Below are 17,408 nucleotides of genomic sequence, written 5' to 3'. Positions count from 1 at the left end.
GCTCAATTTTGTTTAAGGGACTATTTAGGATGAATAGTATTTGGAATTAGATATTTTATTTTATTTTGGGGGAATCAAATCTCTTCACTTTATTTCATGCTAGATTTTTAAAATTTTCCAGCTTTGTTGAGGTATAAATATAAAAATTGTTTGTGTTTAAGATATACAACATAATATTTTGGTATATGTATATGTTACAAATCAAGTTAAACCATAATCAAGCTAATTAACTTATCCACCACCATACATACTTACCAGTTTTTGTGTGAGTATGGTGAAAACACTTGATATTTACTCTCAGCAAATTTCAAGTATACAGTAAACTTATTACTAACTATAGTCATCATGCTGTATATTAGGTCCCTAGAACTTACTCCTTATATACCTGAATGACCAGCATCTCCTCATTTCTTCCTCCATCTCGGCGTAACCACCATTCTATTCTGTTACTATGAGTTTGGTATTTTGAGATTCCACATATAAATGATATCATATCATATAGTATATTTCATTTTCTGACTTATTTCGCTTTGCATACTATTTTTCAGGTTCCCTTATGTTGTTGCAAATGGCAAAGTTTCCTTATTTTTTAAGACTGAATAATATTTTATTGTATATGTAAACGACATTTTTTAAAATCATTCCTCTATTGATGGACACAGGCTGTTTCTGTATCTTGGCTATTATTATACTGCTGCAATGAACATGAGAGTGAAAATATCTGAGATCTTTATTTTGTTTCCTTTGCATATATACCCAGAAGTGGGATTGCTGGGTCATATGGTAGTTTTATTTTTAATTTTTTGAGGAATATCTGGATTGATGTCCATAGCGGCTGCACCAATTTTATTCCAGCCGACAGTGTACAGGGTTCCTTTATATCCATATCCTGGCCAGCAATTTCATCTTTTGTCTTTCTGATAATAGCCATTCTAACAGGTGGGAGATGATATCTCATTTTGATTTTGATTTGCATTTCCCTAATGCTAGTGAAGTTGAGCAACTTTTTTTATACCCATTGGCCATTTATATGTCTTCTTTGGAGAAATATTTATTCAGGTCCTTTGCCCACTTTTAATAAGGTTATTTGTTTTGTTTTTATATTGAGTTGTAAGAGTTCCTTATATGTTTTGGGTTTTAACCCCTTATCAGATATATAGTTTGCAAATATTTTCTCCTATTCCCTAAGTTACCTTTCCACTCTCTTTTTTTTCCAGAGAGAGTGGGAGGGAAGGGAAAGAGGAGACGGAGAGAGAGAATCTTTTTTTCAAATATTCAAAGTATATTTTAAAAACTTATACAATTCAATAACAAAAAAATACACAATAATCCTATTTAAAAATAAGCAGAGGATTTGAATGGACATTTCTCCAAAGAAGACATACTAATGGCCAAAGGGCACATTAAAAGATGCTCAACATCACTAATTTTCAAGAAAAGGTAAATCAAAACCACAATGAGATATCACGTTACATCTCTAAGAATGGCTAGTATCAAAAAAACAAGAAATAACAAGTGTTGGTAGGCATGTGGAGAAAAGGAACCCTTGTACATTGTTGGTGGGAATGCAAACTGGTGCAGCCACTGTGAAAAACAGTATGGAGGTTCCTCAAAAAATTAAAAATAGAACTACCATTTTATCCAGCAATTCCTACTGGGTATCTATCCAAAGAAAATAAAAACACTAATTCAAAAGGATATATGCACCTTCATGCTCATTGCAGCATTATTAATAATAGCCAAGATACATAAACAACCTGTGTCCAACTTTGGGTGAATAAATATTTCTCAAACAATTATGCAATGCTAGGTACTGGTATATAACTGTCACCTTTGACTAGCATTCTTTAGGTGACTTTTATTATTAATTTAATTTTATTATGTTATGTTAATCACCATACATTACATCATTAGTTTTTTAAATATTTTTTATTGTTATGTTAATCACCATCCATCATTAGTTTTTGATGTAGTGTTCCATGATTCATTCTTTGTGCATAACACCCAGTGCTCCACGCAGAATGTGCCTTCTTTAATACCCATCACTGGGCTAACCCATCCCCCCCACCCCCCTCCCTAAGCAGGCTCCACGTCCAGTGCATAGCCCAATGTGGGGCTCCATCTCACAACCATAAGATCATGACCTGAGCTGAAATCAAGAGTCAGATACTTTTCCAACTGAGCCACCCAGGTGCCCCTTCCACTCTCTTTTTTGATAGAAACATAATTGACATACATTATATTAGTTTCATGTGTACAACCTAATGATTTTATATTTGTATATATTGCAAAGTGATCACCACGATAAGTCTAGTTACATTTGTCACCATACATACCGATTTTTTTCTTATAATGAGCAATTTTAAGATTTACTCTATTAGCAACTTTCAAATATATAACACAGTATTATTAACTATAGTTGCCATGCTGTACATTACATCCCCATCACTTATGTATTTTGTAATTGGAAATTTGTACCTTTTAATTCCCTTCACCCATTTTGCCCACCCTTCAACCCTCTGCCTCTCCACCAATTTGGTCTTTGTATCTATGAGCTTGTTTTTTTTTTTCTTTTTTTAGATTCCACATATAAATGAGATGATATGGTATTTTAGAAACTTTTTAGTTTGATGCACTTGTCTTTCTTTTTTGTTTGTTGTTTGTTTTGCTTTGCTTTCCTGTGCTTTTGGTATCTTATACAAGAGAAAATCATTGCCTAGACCAATGTCAAAAAGTTTTTCGCTATGTTTTCTTCTAGTAGTTTTATGGTTTCACATTTTATGTTTCTCTTTAATCCTTTTTGGATTGATTTTTGTATATGATGTGAGGTAAGGGTCCAATTTTATTCTTCTGTATGTGGATATAAAGTTTTTCCAATACTACCTACCAAAGAGACTATCCTTTCCCCATTGTGTATTTTTGACATGCTTTTTGAAGATCTGTTGACTATGGGTTGTGGATTTATTTCTCAGTGCCCTATACTGTTCTGTCTATATTTCTATTTTTATACTAATCCATACTGTTTTGGTTACTGTAGCTCTGTGATATAATTTGAAATCAGGACTTGTGATCCCTCCAGCTTTGCTCTTCCTGTTCAAGATTTTTTTAGCTATTTGGAGTCTTTTGTGGTTCCATATATTTTAAGATATTTTTACTATTTTTATAAAAAACACCATTGGGATTTTGATAGGGGTTATGCTGAATCTATAGACCACTCTGGATGGTTTAAACATTTTAACAATATTAATTCTTCCAATATATGAATACAGGATGTCTTTCCATTTATCTCTGTTTTTTTTAATTTCTTTCATCAGCATTTTATAATTTTCACTATACACATCATTCACCTCTTTGGTTAAGTTTATTCCTAAGTACTTTATTATTTTTGTTGCCAATGGATGGTATTATTTGCTTAATTTCCTTTTTGTGGCTTCTCTTTTTTTTTTGAACATTTTATGTGCTTTTATTTTCTCTTCTTTCTTAGCATATCAGTTGTACTCTTACAAAATTTAGTGGTAAGCCTACAGTTTGCAATATACACTTATAACTAATCTAAGTCCATTTTCAAATAATACTATACTGCTTCACATGTAGTGCAGGTACCTTAAAACAGTCATTAATTTCACTTATCCATAAACTACAATCACTAAATACATCGATGTTATTGTTTTCACATTTTTAACTTTATTAAAAATGATTCACAAATATAATTGTATATATTTAAAGTGTACAATGTGATTTGATATACATATATATTGTAGAATGATTATCAAGATCAAGATAATTAACACATCCATCAGCTCACACAGTTAACAGAATTAACTCTTTTTTTAAATGAAGTGAGAAAGTCTAAGATCTACTCTCAGCAACTTTCATGTATACAATACCATATTATTAACTAATAGTAACCATGCTGTATAATAGATCCTCTGAACTTATTTTTCATATAACTGCTATTTTCTATTATTTTGTTCTAAACAAAATGTGACATGTTAGATAAATCATGAATAGAAAAAAATATATATTATCTTCATTTATTTCTTCTCTAACACTCCTTTCATTATATAGATCCAAATTTCTGACCTATATCATTTTGATTTTCTCTAAAGAAATTTTAACACTGCTTGCAAGACAGGTTTACTGGCAACAAGTTCCCTCAGTTTTTGCCTGAGAAACTCTATTTCTCCTTCACTTTTGATGAATAATTTAGATGGATACAGTATTTTAGGTTGGTGGTTGTTGTTTTCAACACTTCAACTGTTTCACTCTACTTTCCTTGCTTGCATGGTTTCTAAAGATAAATCTCATGTATTTCTTATTGTTAATTTAATTTAATTTTATTATGTTATGTTAGTCACCATACATCATTAGTTTCTGATGTAGTGTTTCATGATTCATTGCTTTCATATAACAGCAAGTGCTCCATGCAGTACGTGCCCTCCTTAATACCAATCACCAGGCTAACCCATCCCCCCACCCCCCTCACCTCTAAAATCCTCAGTTTATTTCTCAAAGTCCATAGTCTCTCAAGGTTCATCTCCCCTTCTGATTCCCATCCCCTTCATCTTTCCTTTCCTTCTCCTAATGTCCTCCGTGCTATTCCTTATGATCCACAAATAAGTGAAACCATATGATAATTGACTTTCTCTGCTTGACTTATTTCACTTCGCATAATCTCCTCCAATCCCATCCATGTTGATGCAAAAGTTTGTTATTCATTCTCTCTGATGGCTGAGTAATACTCCATTGTATATATGGACCACATCTTCTTTATTAATTCATCTGTTGATGGGCACCTCGGCTCTTTCAACAGTTTGGCTATTGTGGACATTGCTGCTATGAACATTGGGGTGCATATGGCCTTTCTTTTCACTACATCTGTGCCTTTGGGGTAAATACCCAGGAGTGCAATTGCTGGGTCATAGGGTAGCTCTATTTTTAATTTTTTGAGGAACTTCCACACTGTTTTCCAAAGTGGCTGTCCAACTTGCATTCCAACCAACAGTGTAAGAGGGTTCCCCTTTCTCCACAACCTCTCCAACATTTCTTGTTTCTTGCCTTGTCAATTTTGCCATCCTAACTGGTGAAAGGTGGTATCCTCAATGTGGTTTTGATTTGAATTTCCCTGATGGCAAATGATGATGAACAATTTTTTCATGTGTCTGTTAGCCATTTGTATGTCTTCTTTGAGAAGTGTCTGTTCGTGTCTTCTGCCCATTTTTTGACTTGATTACTTGTTTTTTGGGTGTTGAGTTTGAGAAGTTCTTTATAAATCTTGGATAACAGCCCTTTGTCTGTAGTGTCATTTGCAAGTATCTTCTCCCATTCTGTGGGTTGCCTCTTTGTTTTGTTGACTGTTTCCTTCGCTGTGCAGAAGCTTTTTATTTTGATGAAGTTCCAAAAGTTCATTTTTGCTTTTGTTTCACTTGCCTTTGGAGATGTATCTTGAAAGAAGTTGCTGTGGCTGATGTCAAAGAGGTCATTGCCTATGTTCTCCTCTAGGATTTTGATGGATTCCTGTTTCACATTGAGGTCTTTCATCCATTTTGAGTTTATCTTTGTGTATGGTGTTAGAGAATAATCAAGTTTCATTCTTCTGCATGTGGCTATCCAATTTTCCCAGCACCATTTATTGAAGAGACTGTTTTTTTTCCATTGCATATTTTTTCTTGCCTTGTCAAAGATTATTTGACCATAGAGTTGAGGGTCCATATCTGGGCTCTCTATTCTGTTCCATTGATCTATATGTCTGTTTTTGTAACAGTACCATGCTGTCTTGGTGATCACTGTTTTGAAATTTGGCTTGAAATTGGGCAACGTGGTGCCCCCAGCTTTGTTTTTCCTTTTCAACATTTTCTTGGTGATTCGGGGTCTTTTCTGATTCCATACAAATTTTAGGATTGTTTGTTCCAGCTGTTTGAAAAATGTCATTGGAATTTTGATCAGGATGGCTTTGAAGGTATAGATTGCTCTGGGTAGCATAGACATTTTAACAATGTTTATTCTTCCAAGACATGAGCATGGAATATTTTTCCATCTTTTTGTGTCTTCTTCAATTTCTTTCATGAGTGTTCTGTAGTCCCTAGAGTATAGATCCTTTACATATTTGGTTAGGTTTATTCCGAGGTATCTTATGGTTTTTGGTGCTATTGTAAATGGAATCATTTCTTTAATTTTTCTTTCCACAGTTGCATTGTTAGTGTATAAGAAAGCAACTGATTTCTGTGCATTGATTTTGTATCATGCCACATTACTGAATTGCTGGATGAGTTCTAGTAATTTGGGGGTGGAGTCTTTTGGATTTTCCACATAAAGTAACATGTCATCCGTGAAGAGAAGGATTTTAACTTCTTCTTTGCCAGTTTGAATACCGTTTATTTCTTTTTCTTGTCTGATTGCTGTTGCTAGGACTTCTAGTACTATGTTGAACAATAGGGAAGAGAGTGGGCATCCTTGACGTGTTCCTGATCTTAAGGGAAAGGCTCTCAGCTTTTCCCCATTGAGGATGATATTCGCTGTGGATTTTTCATAGATGGATTTTATGAATTTGAGGAATGTTCCCTCTAACCCTATACTCTAAAGTTTTAATCAGGAAAGGATGCTGTATTTTGTCAAATGCTTTTTCTGCATCAATTGAAAGGACCATAGGGTTCTTCTCTCTCCTCTTATTAATGTGTTCTATCACATTGATTGATTTGCGAATGTTGAACCACCCTTGCATCCCAGGGATAAATCCCACTTGGTCGTGGTGGATGATCCTTTTAATGTATTGTTAGATCCTATTAGCTAGGATTTTGTTGAGGATTTTCGAATCCATATTCATCAAGGATATCAGTCTGAAATTCTCCTTTTTGATAGGGTCTTTGCCTGGTTTGGGATTAAGGTAATGCTGGCCTCATAGACTGAGTCTGGAAGCTTTCCTTCTCTTTCTATTTTTTGAAACAGCTTCAGTAGAATAGGTATTATTTCTTCTTTGAATGTTTGGTAGAATTCCCGAGGGAATCCATCAGGCCCTGGACTCTTGTTTTTTGGAGGTTTTTTATCACTGCTTCAATCTCGTTACTGGTTATTGGCCTATTCAAGTTGTCAATTTCTTCCTGTTTCAGTCTTGGCAGCTTATAGGTTTCCAGGAAGGCATCCATTTCATTCAGATTGCTGAGTTTCTTGGCATATAGTTTTTGATAATAATTTTTAATAATTGTTTCTATTTCCTTGGTGTTAGTCGTGATCTCTCCCCTTTCATTCATAATTTTATTAATTTGGGTCCTTTCTCTTTTCTTTTGGATAAATCTGGCCAGTGGTTTATTGATATTATTAATTCTTTCAAAGAACCAGCTTCTAGTTTTGTTGATCTGATCTGTGTTTCTGGTTTCTAATTCATTGATCTCTGCTCTAATCTTAATTATTTATCTTCTAATGCATGGCTTAGGCATCATTTGTTGCTTTTTCTCTAGTTCTTGAAGGTGTAGAGTTAGCTGGTGAATTTGGGATTTTTCTATTTTTTTCAGTGAGGCTTGGCTGGCTATGTATTTCCCCCTTCGGACCACCTTTGCAGGATCCCATTGGTTTTGGACCGATGTGTTTTCATTCTCATTGGTTTCCATGAATTGTTTAAGATCTTCTTTGATTTCTTGGTTGACCCAAACATTCTTGAGCAGAGTGGTCTTTAGCTTCCAAGTCTTTGAATTTATTCCAAATTTTTTCTTGTGTTTGAGTTCCAGTTTTAAAGCATTATGGTCTGAGAATATGCAGGGAATAATCTCAATGTTTTGGTATTAGTGAAGACCTGATTTGTGACCCAGTATGTGGTCTATTCTGGAGAAAGTTCCATGTGTGCTCGAGAAGAATGAGTATTCTGTTCTTTTAGGGTGGAATGTTCTGTATATATCTATGAGGTCCATCTGGTCCAATGTGTCATTCAAAGCTCTTGTTTCTTTGTTGATTTTTCTGCTTAGATGATCTGTCTGTTGCTGAGAGTGGAGTATTGAGGTCTCTTACAATTAACGTATTGTTATCAATATGACTCTTTATTGTGGTTAACAATTGGCTTGTGTACATGGCTGCTCCCATGTTGGGGGCATAGATATTTACAATTGTTAGATCTTCTTGTTGGATAAACCCTTTAAGAATGATATAGTGTCCTTCTGTGTCTCTAACTACAGTCTTTAGTTTAAAATGTAATTTTTCTGATATAAGAATTGCTACCCCAGCTTTCTTTTGAGGTCCGCTGGCATGGAAGATGGATCTCCATCCCTTCACTTTCAGTCTGGATGTATCTTTAGGTTCAAAATGAGTCTCTTGCAGACAGCATATGGATGAGTCCTTTTTATTCAATCTTCAATAATGTGCTGTTTTATGGAAACATTTAGGCTGTTCACGTTGAGAGTGATTATTGAAAGATATAAATTTATTGTCATCATGTTGTCTGTGAAGACCTTGTTTTTATAGATCGTCCCTGTAAATTTCTGTTGTATATCACTCTTGGGGTCTTTCTGCTTTTATAAAAACCCCCTTAATATTTCATTCAGGGCCAGGTTAGTGGTCACATATTCTTTCAGTTTCTGCTGGTCTCGGAAGCTCTGCATCTCTCCATCCATTGTAAATGACAGCCTTGCCAGATAAAGTATTCTTGGCTGCATGTTCTTCTTGTTTAGTACCCTGAATATGTCTTGCCAGACCTTTCTGGCTTGCAAGATCTCTATGGATAGGTCTGACATTATTCTGATGTTCTTCCCTCTGTACATAAGGAATCTCTTCCCCCTACCTGCCCTTAAGATGTTTTTGTTGTTTCTAAGATTTGTGAGTTTTACTATTACATGCCAGGGTGTTGGCCTGTTTTCCTTGATCTTGGGAGGGGTCCTGTCTGTCCCTAGGACACGAATGTTTGTTTCATTCCCCAGATTAGGGAAGTTCTCAGCTGCAATTTGCTCAAATATATCTTCTAGTCCTCTCTTTCTCTCCACCCCCTCAGGGCCCCAATAATTCTGACATTGGAACGTTTCGTGCTATTACTTATTTCTCTGATTCTGTTTTCATGGATTTTGAGTTGTTTCTCCCTGGCCTCCTGTTTTTCCATCAATTGGTCTTCTAGATCACTAATTCGTTCTTCTGCCTCGCTTACCCTAGCTGTTAGATGATCTAGATTAGATTGGATCTCATTGATAGCATTTTTAAGTTCTGCCAGTTCAGCTTTCATTTTTGCCCTTAGAGACTCTGTAGTCATTAATTGATTTCTCCATTCTAGCTATTGTCTTTAGAACTGCTACCCTGAAGTCCATTTCCGACATCTTGGTTATATCTTTATCCATTAGTAAATCTGTGGCAGAAGTCACAGTCTCTGATTCTTTCTTATTTGGGGGGTTCCTCCTCCTAGTCATTCTGTTGAGGGGTTGTTGAGGGAATGTACAGAGTCCAAATTATTGACCACAATGCAAGCAAGATGCACCTGTTTTATAAGGACCTTAGGGTTGTCAGCCTCTTGTTCTCCCAGCCTGTCTTCTGGGGGAGGGGCCTGCCACACTGTTACTCAGGCACCCCTGTTTGGGCAGAGTTGCCCTGCCTCCTGTGGGTGGGGCTGGGCTCAGTGAAAACCAGTTTTTTGGGGCTTTTGTTCTCTGGTGGCTTTCTGCCTCTCTTCCGAGAGTCAGAGCAGAAGAGAATGTTTCCAACACTCTGCCTCAGAGCAGAGAGATTGCAGTCTGCACTTCAGTGAGCTCTCCCGGCCACATTATCTCCGTTTCTGTCTGTACTGCTATAAACTGCAGCGTCCTGGGTTGTGCGCCCCTCAGCAGCGTTCCCAGTCCTCACTTCCAGGTCGGGGCACGGGGACACATCTCTGCCCTTTGTGCTTCTAAAACTGCCAACCACCCCCAGTTTGCACACGCAGCCCTGCCACTCCAGGTTTCAGTCCCTAGGGCTGCCCTAAAGTCCTTTCCCCACCACTACCGGTCTGTGCCCTGTCCCCATCGTGGGAAGCTATCGCTCACCAGGGGTGTAAGATCCTCATGGCTCCCTCCCCCTTCCATTTATCTTCTGATATCTGCCCGCGGAATCACTGCTCCCCGCTTCATACCTCAAAACCAGCTGCCTGCAATATTCTGTTTGTAGAGATCCAGATCTATCTTCTTACATGTCAGGCTGATTTCATGTGTGTTCAGAGTAGTCTGGTAGATATCCAGCTCAATTCCGGGTACCATTTGGAATAGTGTCCCTTACTCCTCTGCCATCTTTTTCTCCCAAATCTGATGTATTTCTTATTCTTGTTCTTGTATAGGTACTTTTATTTCCTCTGCATTATTCAAGATTTTCTCTTTGTTTTGATTTTCTGCAGTTAGAATATGATATATCAACGTGTACATTTTTTAGTATTAATTCTGCTTGGTATTCTCTTAGCTTCCTACAATCTGTGGTTTGGAGTCTTTAACTCTGGAAAATTTTCAGCTCTAATTAGATATTTCTAATTATTCCTTTCTTTCTTCTCATTTTGGTATTTCCATTACACGTGTCTTACCCTTTTTGTAATTATCCTTTGGGAGTTTCATATTTTATTCCATTTTTTCAGACCTTTTACTATTTACATTTTAGTTTAGGAGATTTCTATTGATGTATCTTCAAGATCACTAATTCTTTCTTCACCTCTATCCAGTCTACTGATGAGCCCATGAAAAGCATTTTTTATTTCTATTACTGTTACTGTGTTTTTATTTCTATCATTTTCTTTTGATTTTTCTTAGAGTTTCCATCTCTCTGGTTACATTACCCATCTGTTGATATATATTGTTCACTTTTCCCATTGAATCCCTTAACATATTAAACACAGTTATTTTGCATTCCCAGTCTGATCATTCCAAAATCTCTGCCATATCTGAATATGATTCTGATGCATGTTTTGTCTCTTCAGACTGCGTTCTTTGGGTTTTTGTTTCTTTGGGTTTTTTTTTTTTTGTGGGGAGTTGTTGGTTTTTCTTTCTTTTTTTTCCTTTTTAACTTTTTTTTGGTAACTTTTTTTGTTTTTGAAAACCACATATTATGTATCAGGTAAGAGGAACTGAAGTAAATAGGCTTTTAGTGTGAGATTTTATATTTGTGTTGTTAGGCTGGGTTTAGTGTTTGCTCTAGTTGTAGGTGTAAGAAGCTAAAATTTCCTATAATGTACTTGTTTATGTCTCCACTGTTTTCTTTGTGTTTTCCTAGAGACTCCTTCTTAAATAGGGTCTGAGCTTTGCAGTTCTTTCAGCTGAAAGTCCTTGTTATCATACAGGAGCCTGATTGATGTGGTGGTAAGCATTCTATAATCCTATGATAAAGTCTCAGTCCTTTAGTGAGCCTGTGACTCTGAACTTTGACCCTCACAACTTCTCAGCTTTCTTCCTTTTTTTAAGTGAGACAGGAAAGTTTGAAGGGGCTGGAGTTGGGTATTGTATTTCCCTTCCCTCGGGAAGGTTGGGTTTGGTAAAATCCAAGTAGTTTAGGCTCTGATAAAAGAGTTTCCTTTCAGGGCAGGCCTTTGTTAAGAAGAAGGGAGTGCTCTGGGCTCATTTCAAGATAGTTGCTTTTCTTAATTCCCTGACAGAAACATAGGGAAACATTTCTGTGATCTTCACCCTAAGACCCTGGTAGTGCTCCTAGAAACAAACCTCTTGAAAATATGGGGTACCCCAAAGATTAGATCTAATGGAGTTTTCAAACTTTCTGGTTAGTGTGTAGTGGCCCTACAGTGACTTATCAGTTATAGTTTGTTTCTATCTGTACTGGTTCTTGCTTCTTTGTTTCTGCTCCCACTATACTGTGATTCTCAGTATTTGCGTGTCTGAAGTTTCTGGAGCAGGGGTTTACCCTGTGACCTCAACTCTCTGATGGATCTAATAATTGTTAATTTTAATTTTCTTCAGCTGTTTTTCTTATTGTAAGGATGAGAATGACAATTTCCAAGGCATTTTAGTATTAGTTTTTAAGAATAGGTCTTGACTAAATAAAATTTTTGAAGGTGGTAATTTCTGTCACCTGCACTTATTATTTTCTATTTTTTCTGGTATTTGCTGTTGCATATAATTTGCCTTCAGTGTTAATCCTTGGAATAAAATGCTTCTGAAGTTACTTGAAGTATCTCCCAGGATCCTCTCATTTGTTTCCTCCATTCCAAAGCCAGCCTCTTTAGTGTCTTTCTTTCACATATTCTGCAAAAACTCTCAGATATGTGTATCATTGGGAGGGTACAGAAACAGGGTTAGTTTTAAAAGCATGGCTATTTGGAATATAATCTGGGCTTCAGATTTCTGTGTGGGAGACTCAGATTCCAGGAACTCTCCTCCACCACCCCAACTTTAAGTCTTCTTTCTCTCAAAGGGGAACCAGAAGAGATTAAGCCAATCGAATTTTAAATATCAATAAATATCAATATAAATATTTTTGTAGGAGCCAAAATGTAAACAATCTACTTTTGATAATGAAATGTTGATGTTTATTAACATTGCTTTGCATGTATACAATGCTATTTAATTTTTAAATTAACCCATTTTACCCTCACGACAAAGTTGAGTAGGGTAGGTATTTTTCCCAACTTAAAGCTGAGTTAAATTAAGGCACCATTGACGTAATGACTTTGTAAGGGTCAAGCTTAAACTTGTAAATTGGAGGCCTGTACTTAGAATCCATTTTTCTCTGAGCATAGTTGTCTTTTCCAACTTTTTGCTAAATGCCAGTAAATCAGAGGGTTCTTTTCTGCATTTATAACCAGGTGTCCAAAAAGGATATGAGAATTAACTCCAGTGCTCCAGTTTTCTATCTTGCAAATACATGTATTTGAGAACCTCACCCCAGGGGCCCCTGGGTGGCTCAGTCAGTTAAGCATCCAACTGGATTCCGGGTCCTGGGATGGAGCCCTGCGTCAGACTCCATCCTCAGCGGGGAGTCTGTTTGGGGATTCTCACTCTCCCTCTTCCTTTGCCCCTCCCCCTGCTCTCTCTCTCAAATAAAATAAATCTTAAAAAAAGAACCTCACCGCAGAACTTAAAGGCATGATTGCCACCACGTAGATTTGCAATTTACTTTTTCCCTGGTCAAAAGCAGGAGACAGGGTGCCTGGATAGCTCATTCAGTTAAGTGTCTGCCTTGGGCCCAGGTCATGGTCTCAGGGTCCTGGGATCCAGCCCTGAGTTGGGCTTCCTGCTCAGTGGGGAGTCTGCTCCTCCCTCTCCTTCTGCCCTCCCCCCGTGCCCCGCTCATGCTCTCTCTTGCTCTCTCGCTCTCTTTCTTTCTCAAATAAATAAAATCCTTTTTTAAAAAAAGCAGGAAACAGAAAAGTCAGCAGGGTACCCACTTTCACCTCACTCAGGAGGCAGCTGGCCATTGGTGAGACTATCTCTCTGAAGAAACAGGAAACACACTTCTTAGGAAAGGTTTCTGGCAACTCAGTTCCTCTGTAAAGAATACCTATTCCTTGCCATTCAAGGCCCTCTACAACTTCACTTGAGAAAGCAAAAAGCAGGACTGTGAGAAAATGTCACATAGGGGAGGGTTTTCCCTGTGAGGGGAGAAAGGAGAAAGACAAATGGGGAACAGCATCTGGAAAAGGCAGGGCCACGGCAGTGGGCTAGCATCATTGGCAGGTTAGGGCACAGAACACGTGCTTGCATTAGACAAATGCAAGAGGAAAGTAAAGGTCAGACTTCTTATGGATATTTGGGGATAGAAGGCCACTAAACACTTTCAGTTTACTTTTTATAAGATAACCATTTTCAGGGCTCATTTCTTTACCTTCTTACCCCCTGTTGTCAAAACTCTAACTTCTAACACAAACACTACACCTATCATTTTTTTCCCTTCATGGCATGGTGCAAAAATCTAATTTGTTTTCATAAATTCAGCTTAGAACATAGAGCCCAATGTTTCCTCCTTTTTGCCACACAAATCATGTTGGCTTCATTTATCAAAGCCTACTGGCATGGTAATATTTCTTTTTGCTGAGTGAATTCCTCACTTCTTTCCTTTTCCATTTGATCTTCACATCAAGAGTCACTTTTTGTGTTTTCATGTTGAAGGTTCCATACATACCACCGAGTTAAGATTCTCCATGCCCACTGGAGACCTTGTGAGCTACATACTGCAAGTTTTGCATGGCTGCTCTCTCCCCAAGTCAAACCAATTCAACCAAGAATACTGTCTTTATTTCAGGCTCCTCAAAGAGCATCTTGGAGAAAAAGAAGTTGAATTGGCACTCATCTTTGATTCAGTGGTGGAGGCTGACCTGGCAAATTATACCTGCCATGTAGAAAACCGAAATGGACGGAAACATGCCAGTGTTCTGCTACGTAAAAAGGGTACTTATTTTTATAACTATTGCTATGGTTTGTTTAGCTACCAAGTAACTATTGAAGTTAAATATACTTTCTGGCCTTATTTTATCATTTAGCATGAACTTCTATTAAACATTTTGTCTTTTTAAGGAAAAAATATCTCTTTTGTTATGGGTATTAGCATAAAATGCCTGTAATCTTCTATCCATTAGGAAGTAGATAAATAAAATGAAATATTGTTATGTGTTAAATTCAGTGAGATAAAATGTACCTTGGTTATAAGTGTTACGTAAAATTTGATAGGTATTGACATTCAAATTTTTCTCTGTACTTCACCATCTTATATTGCTTAAATGAGAAACTAGGGATTTTATTATTGGAAAAGAAACAAAACCACTTTTTTATTCCTGGACTAAAATATAAATAAAAATAATGAAGAGATATCATAATATTCTTGTAATTGTTATAATAAAGATTATAAACAATATTTCATGATATGACCTGGTGCTGTTAAGGGGCCTCTGACAGGTGCATATCCTTTAAAATATTTTGGCATTTATGGAAATCCCTCTCTAAATTTGGTTCCAGATAGGGTGGATATTGTATATAATGGACAAAGAAAAGAAACTAAATTACAGATAAAGGAGATAAAAGCAAATATAGGAACAACAATCCCAACAGCTGGAGCAGCTTCTGAGATTGGCTCTTAACCCTGCCACAACTCTTGATTACTGCAAAAAGCTAAATATTTCTGTATGTGTGCAATTGGCAAAGGTTTATGTAACAGAACAAATGTTCTCAATCAGTGTTCTTGTTGTCTAGGCTATAGAGCAATAGAACAGATTCAGTCAACAAGGTTACTAGTTGTACCTCTTAACCAAGATGGAATTTCTATTTTCCAGCCAACCCTAATACTTGACCTTGACTAGCAAGCAGTTCTAGGGGAAGCAGAAAAATGTCATTATTCTGAAAATAATGCTTTTATCTCTCTAGTACCATTTCTTACTCAGCTGGATTTGATTCCATCTTAAAATAATGGAGTTTTTAAATATAAAGGAGTCTAATATGGAAAGTTAAATCAGGAGACCCTGGTTGAAGAGATCCTGGTTTGGCCACTGATTCAACTACTTGGTTCAGCAGGACTAACTTACCTGATGAAGCATCCTGAACCTCAGTTTTCTTATCTGTAAAACATGGATAATGATATCTACATTATAGAGACACTTTGAGGCTCAAATGATAATGATATAGTGTGAAATATGTCACTCTCAGTGTTTGCTATTATGCAGAACTTGAATAACTTCTCCTGTGCACCAGGCAACCACATAGTCCACCTACATAACGGGCAGACATTGATCATGTCCAGATACCTTATGGCAAGATCACTTTGTTCCTGCTCATTCTAGTCTTATTTTAGGCTTAGAGATCATCCAAGCCAGAGTCTGCAGCACCTCTGTATCCTCAGCAACTTGGGCAATGTCTGACCACTAATAGGTACTTAGAACCCATCTGGTTAATGAACGAATGTTATCTTTTATTATTGAAGATTATGTATAGCAAGTATTGTGCTAAGTACTGGGAAATAGAGTGATGAATAAGATAGACATCCCCAAGCCTGTGTGGGGCTTCAGAGTAGAGAGAGTGCAAAGAAAGACAAACATTAAACATGAAGCAAAAAATTGTGCAACAAATACATACTGTTACAACTATGAGGAAAAATAATGGTGGTAGTAGGTTTCCTATCATTCAGTCAGCAGAGATAGGAATAGCCTTGAGTTTAAAAATAAATCCATTTCTCTTTAATAAGGAAAGCAACTACTAGCAGCCCTTAAAATTTCTAATAATCTGACAGTATAAACCAAAGCACACTGTATAACTGCCATCTCCCATGGCTTCTGCAAGGAAACATATCTAAAGCATGAATAACTGAGAATATTAATTCTCATCTTTCTCATCTCCAAATATTAGAGTTCCCCAGGGTTCTGGTCCCCTCACTTACTCCCTAGATGATTTCATTCCATCTCCAACTCATAGGCTTACTTACATATATGCTGACAACTTCCAAATTTATATCTGCAGCCCACCTGATTTTCTTGCCTAAACTCCAGTGCTACATTCCTAACGGCCTATTCAACAACTACTCAAAAACTCCACTAGTAGACCTATTTAGTAGGCATATCAAGATTCCCTTGTCCCAAACAAGAATTCTGATTTCTCCTCCCTGTAAACCTGATCCTCCAGTTGCCTCCTCCATCTCCATCACCATCCTTCCAGTTGCTCAGGCCAAAATCCTGGGACTTAGTCTAGTCCACCAGCAGATCCAATGGCTCTACATTCAAGACATGTCCAGATTCTGATGACTTTCCCCACCTTCACTGTTACCACCCTAGTCTGAGCCACAAACATCAATTGCTTGGCTCACTGCAATGGCCTCCTAACTGGTCTCCCTGCTTCTTCCTTGTCCCCATATAGTCACAGTCCCCCATCACAGTAGCCAGAATGATCCTTTTAATATGTAAGTCAGATCATATTCCTCTAATCAGAACCCTCCAATTATAGAACCCTCTCTGTTACACTCAGAATGAAATCCCAAATCTATCCATGGCCTACAATGCATGATATAATCTTTTCTGATTTCTGATCTCATTTTCTACTACATTCTGCCTATCTGTTTCAAACATCACACACACTAGCTTCCTTTCTATTTCTTGTGCTCACCAAGCACAGTCCTGGCTGATGGTCTTTGCACTTGCTATTTCCTGAGCCTGGAACACTCTTCCCCCTGCTGTTCCCATGACTCACTCACTCTTCATATAGGTCTTGGCTTAAATATTACCTACTTAATAGCTTTTCCTGGACACACTAAATAAAATAATACTACCCATCACTTTCTTTGTTTTTGTTTTTTGTTTTCTTTTGTTTAGAATTTTAGAAATTGTAGTACAGTTTAAATCAGTGTGCCAGGTCCATTTCATCTCCTTCACTGCCAGATCTGGGGGAAGAGACTGCTTCAGTTTCTCTGCCTTCTCTTTGTGATGACCAGATAAATCAAGGTATCTGCACTTCCTTTGTTTAAAATTTTTTAGCTTTATTGAGGTAAAATTGACAAAAAAA

General features: G+C 37.0%; 1 protein-coding gene across 1 annotated transcript in view; it reads left to right on the top strand.

Annotated features, from left to right (window-relative positions):
* IL1RAPL2 (interleukin 1 receptor accessory protein like 2) overlaps window positions 1-17,408 on the top strand; it is a 638,741-nt gene that overhangs the window by 594,528 nt on the left and 26,805 nt on the right. The window contains exon 7 of the mRNA XM_073888769.1: window positions 14,173-14,318. Coding sequence (XP_073744870.1) covers window positions 14,173-14,318 — 146 coding nt within the window. The remainder of the gene's footprint in view (window positions 1-14,172; window positions 14,319-17,408) is intronic.

This window comes from Callorhinus ursinus, unplaced genomic scaffold, assembly GCF_003265705.2.
Source record: "Callorhinus ursinus isolate GAN/ISIS: 27379988/994484 unplaced genomic scaffold, GSC_fseal_2.0 scaffold95, whole genome shotgun sequence".
In the NCBI taxonomy this organism is placed as follows: domain Eukaryota; kingdom Metazoa; phylum Chordata; class Mammalia; order Carnivora; family Otariidae; genus Callorhinus; species Callorhinus ursinus.
This window is presented reverse-complemented; position numbering and strand designations above follow the sequence as displayed.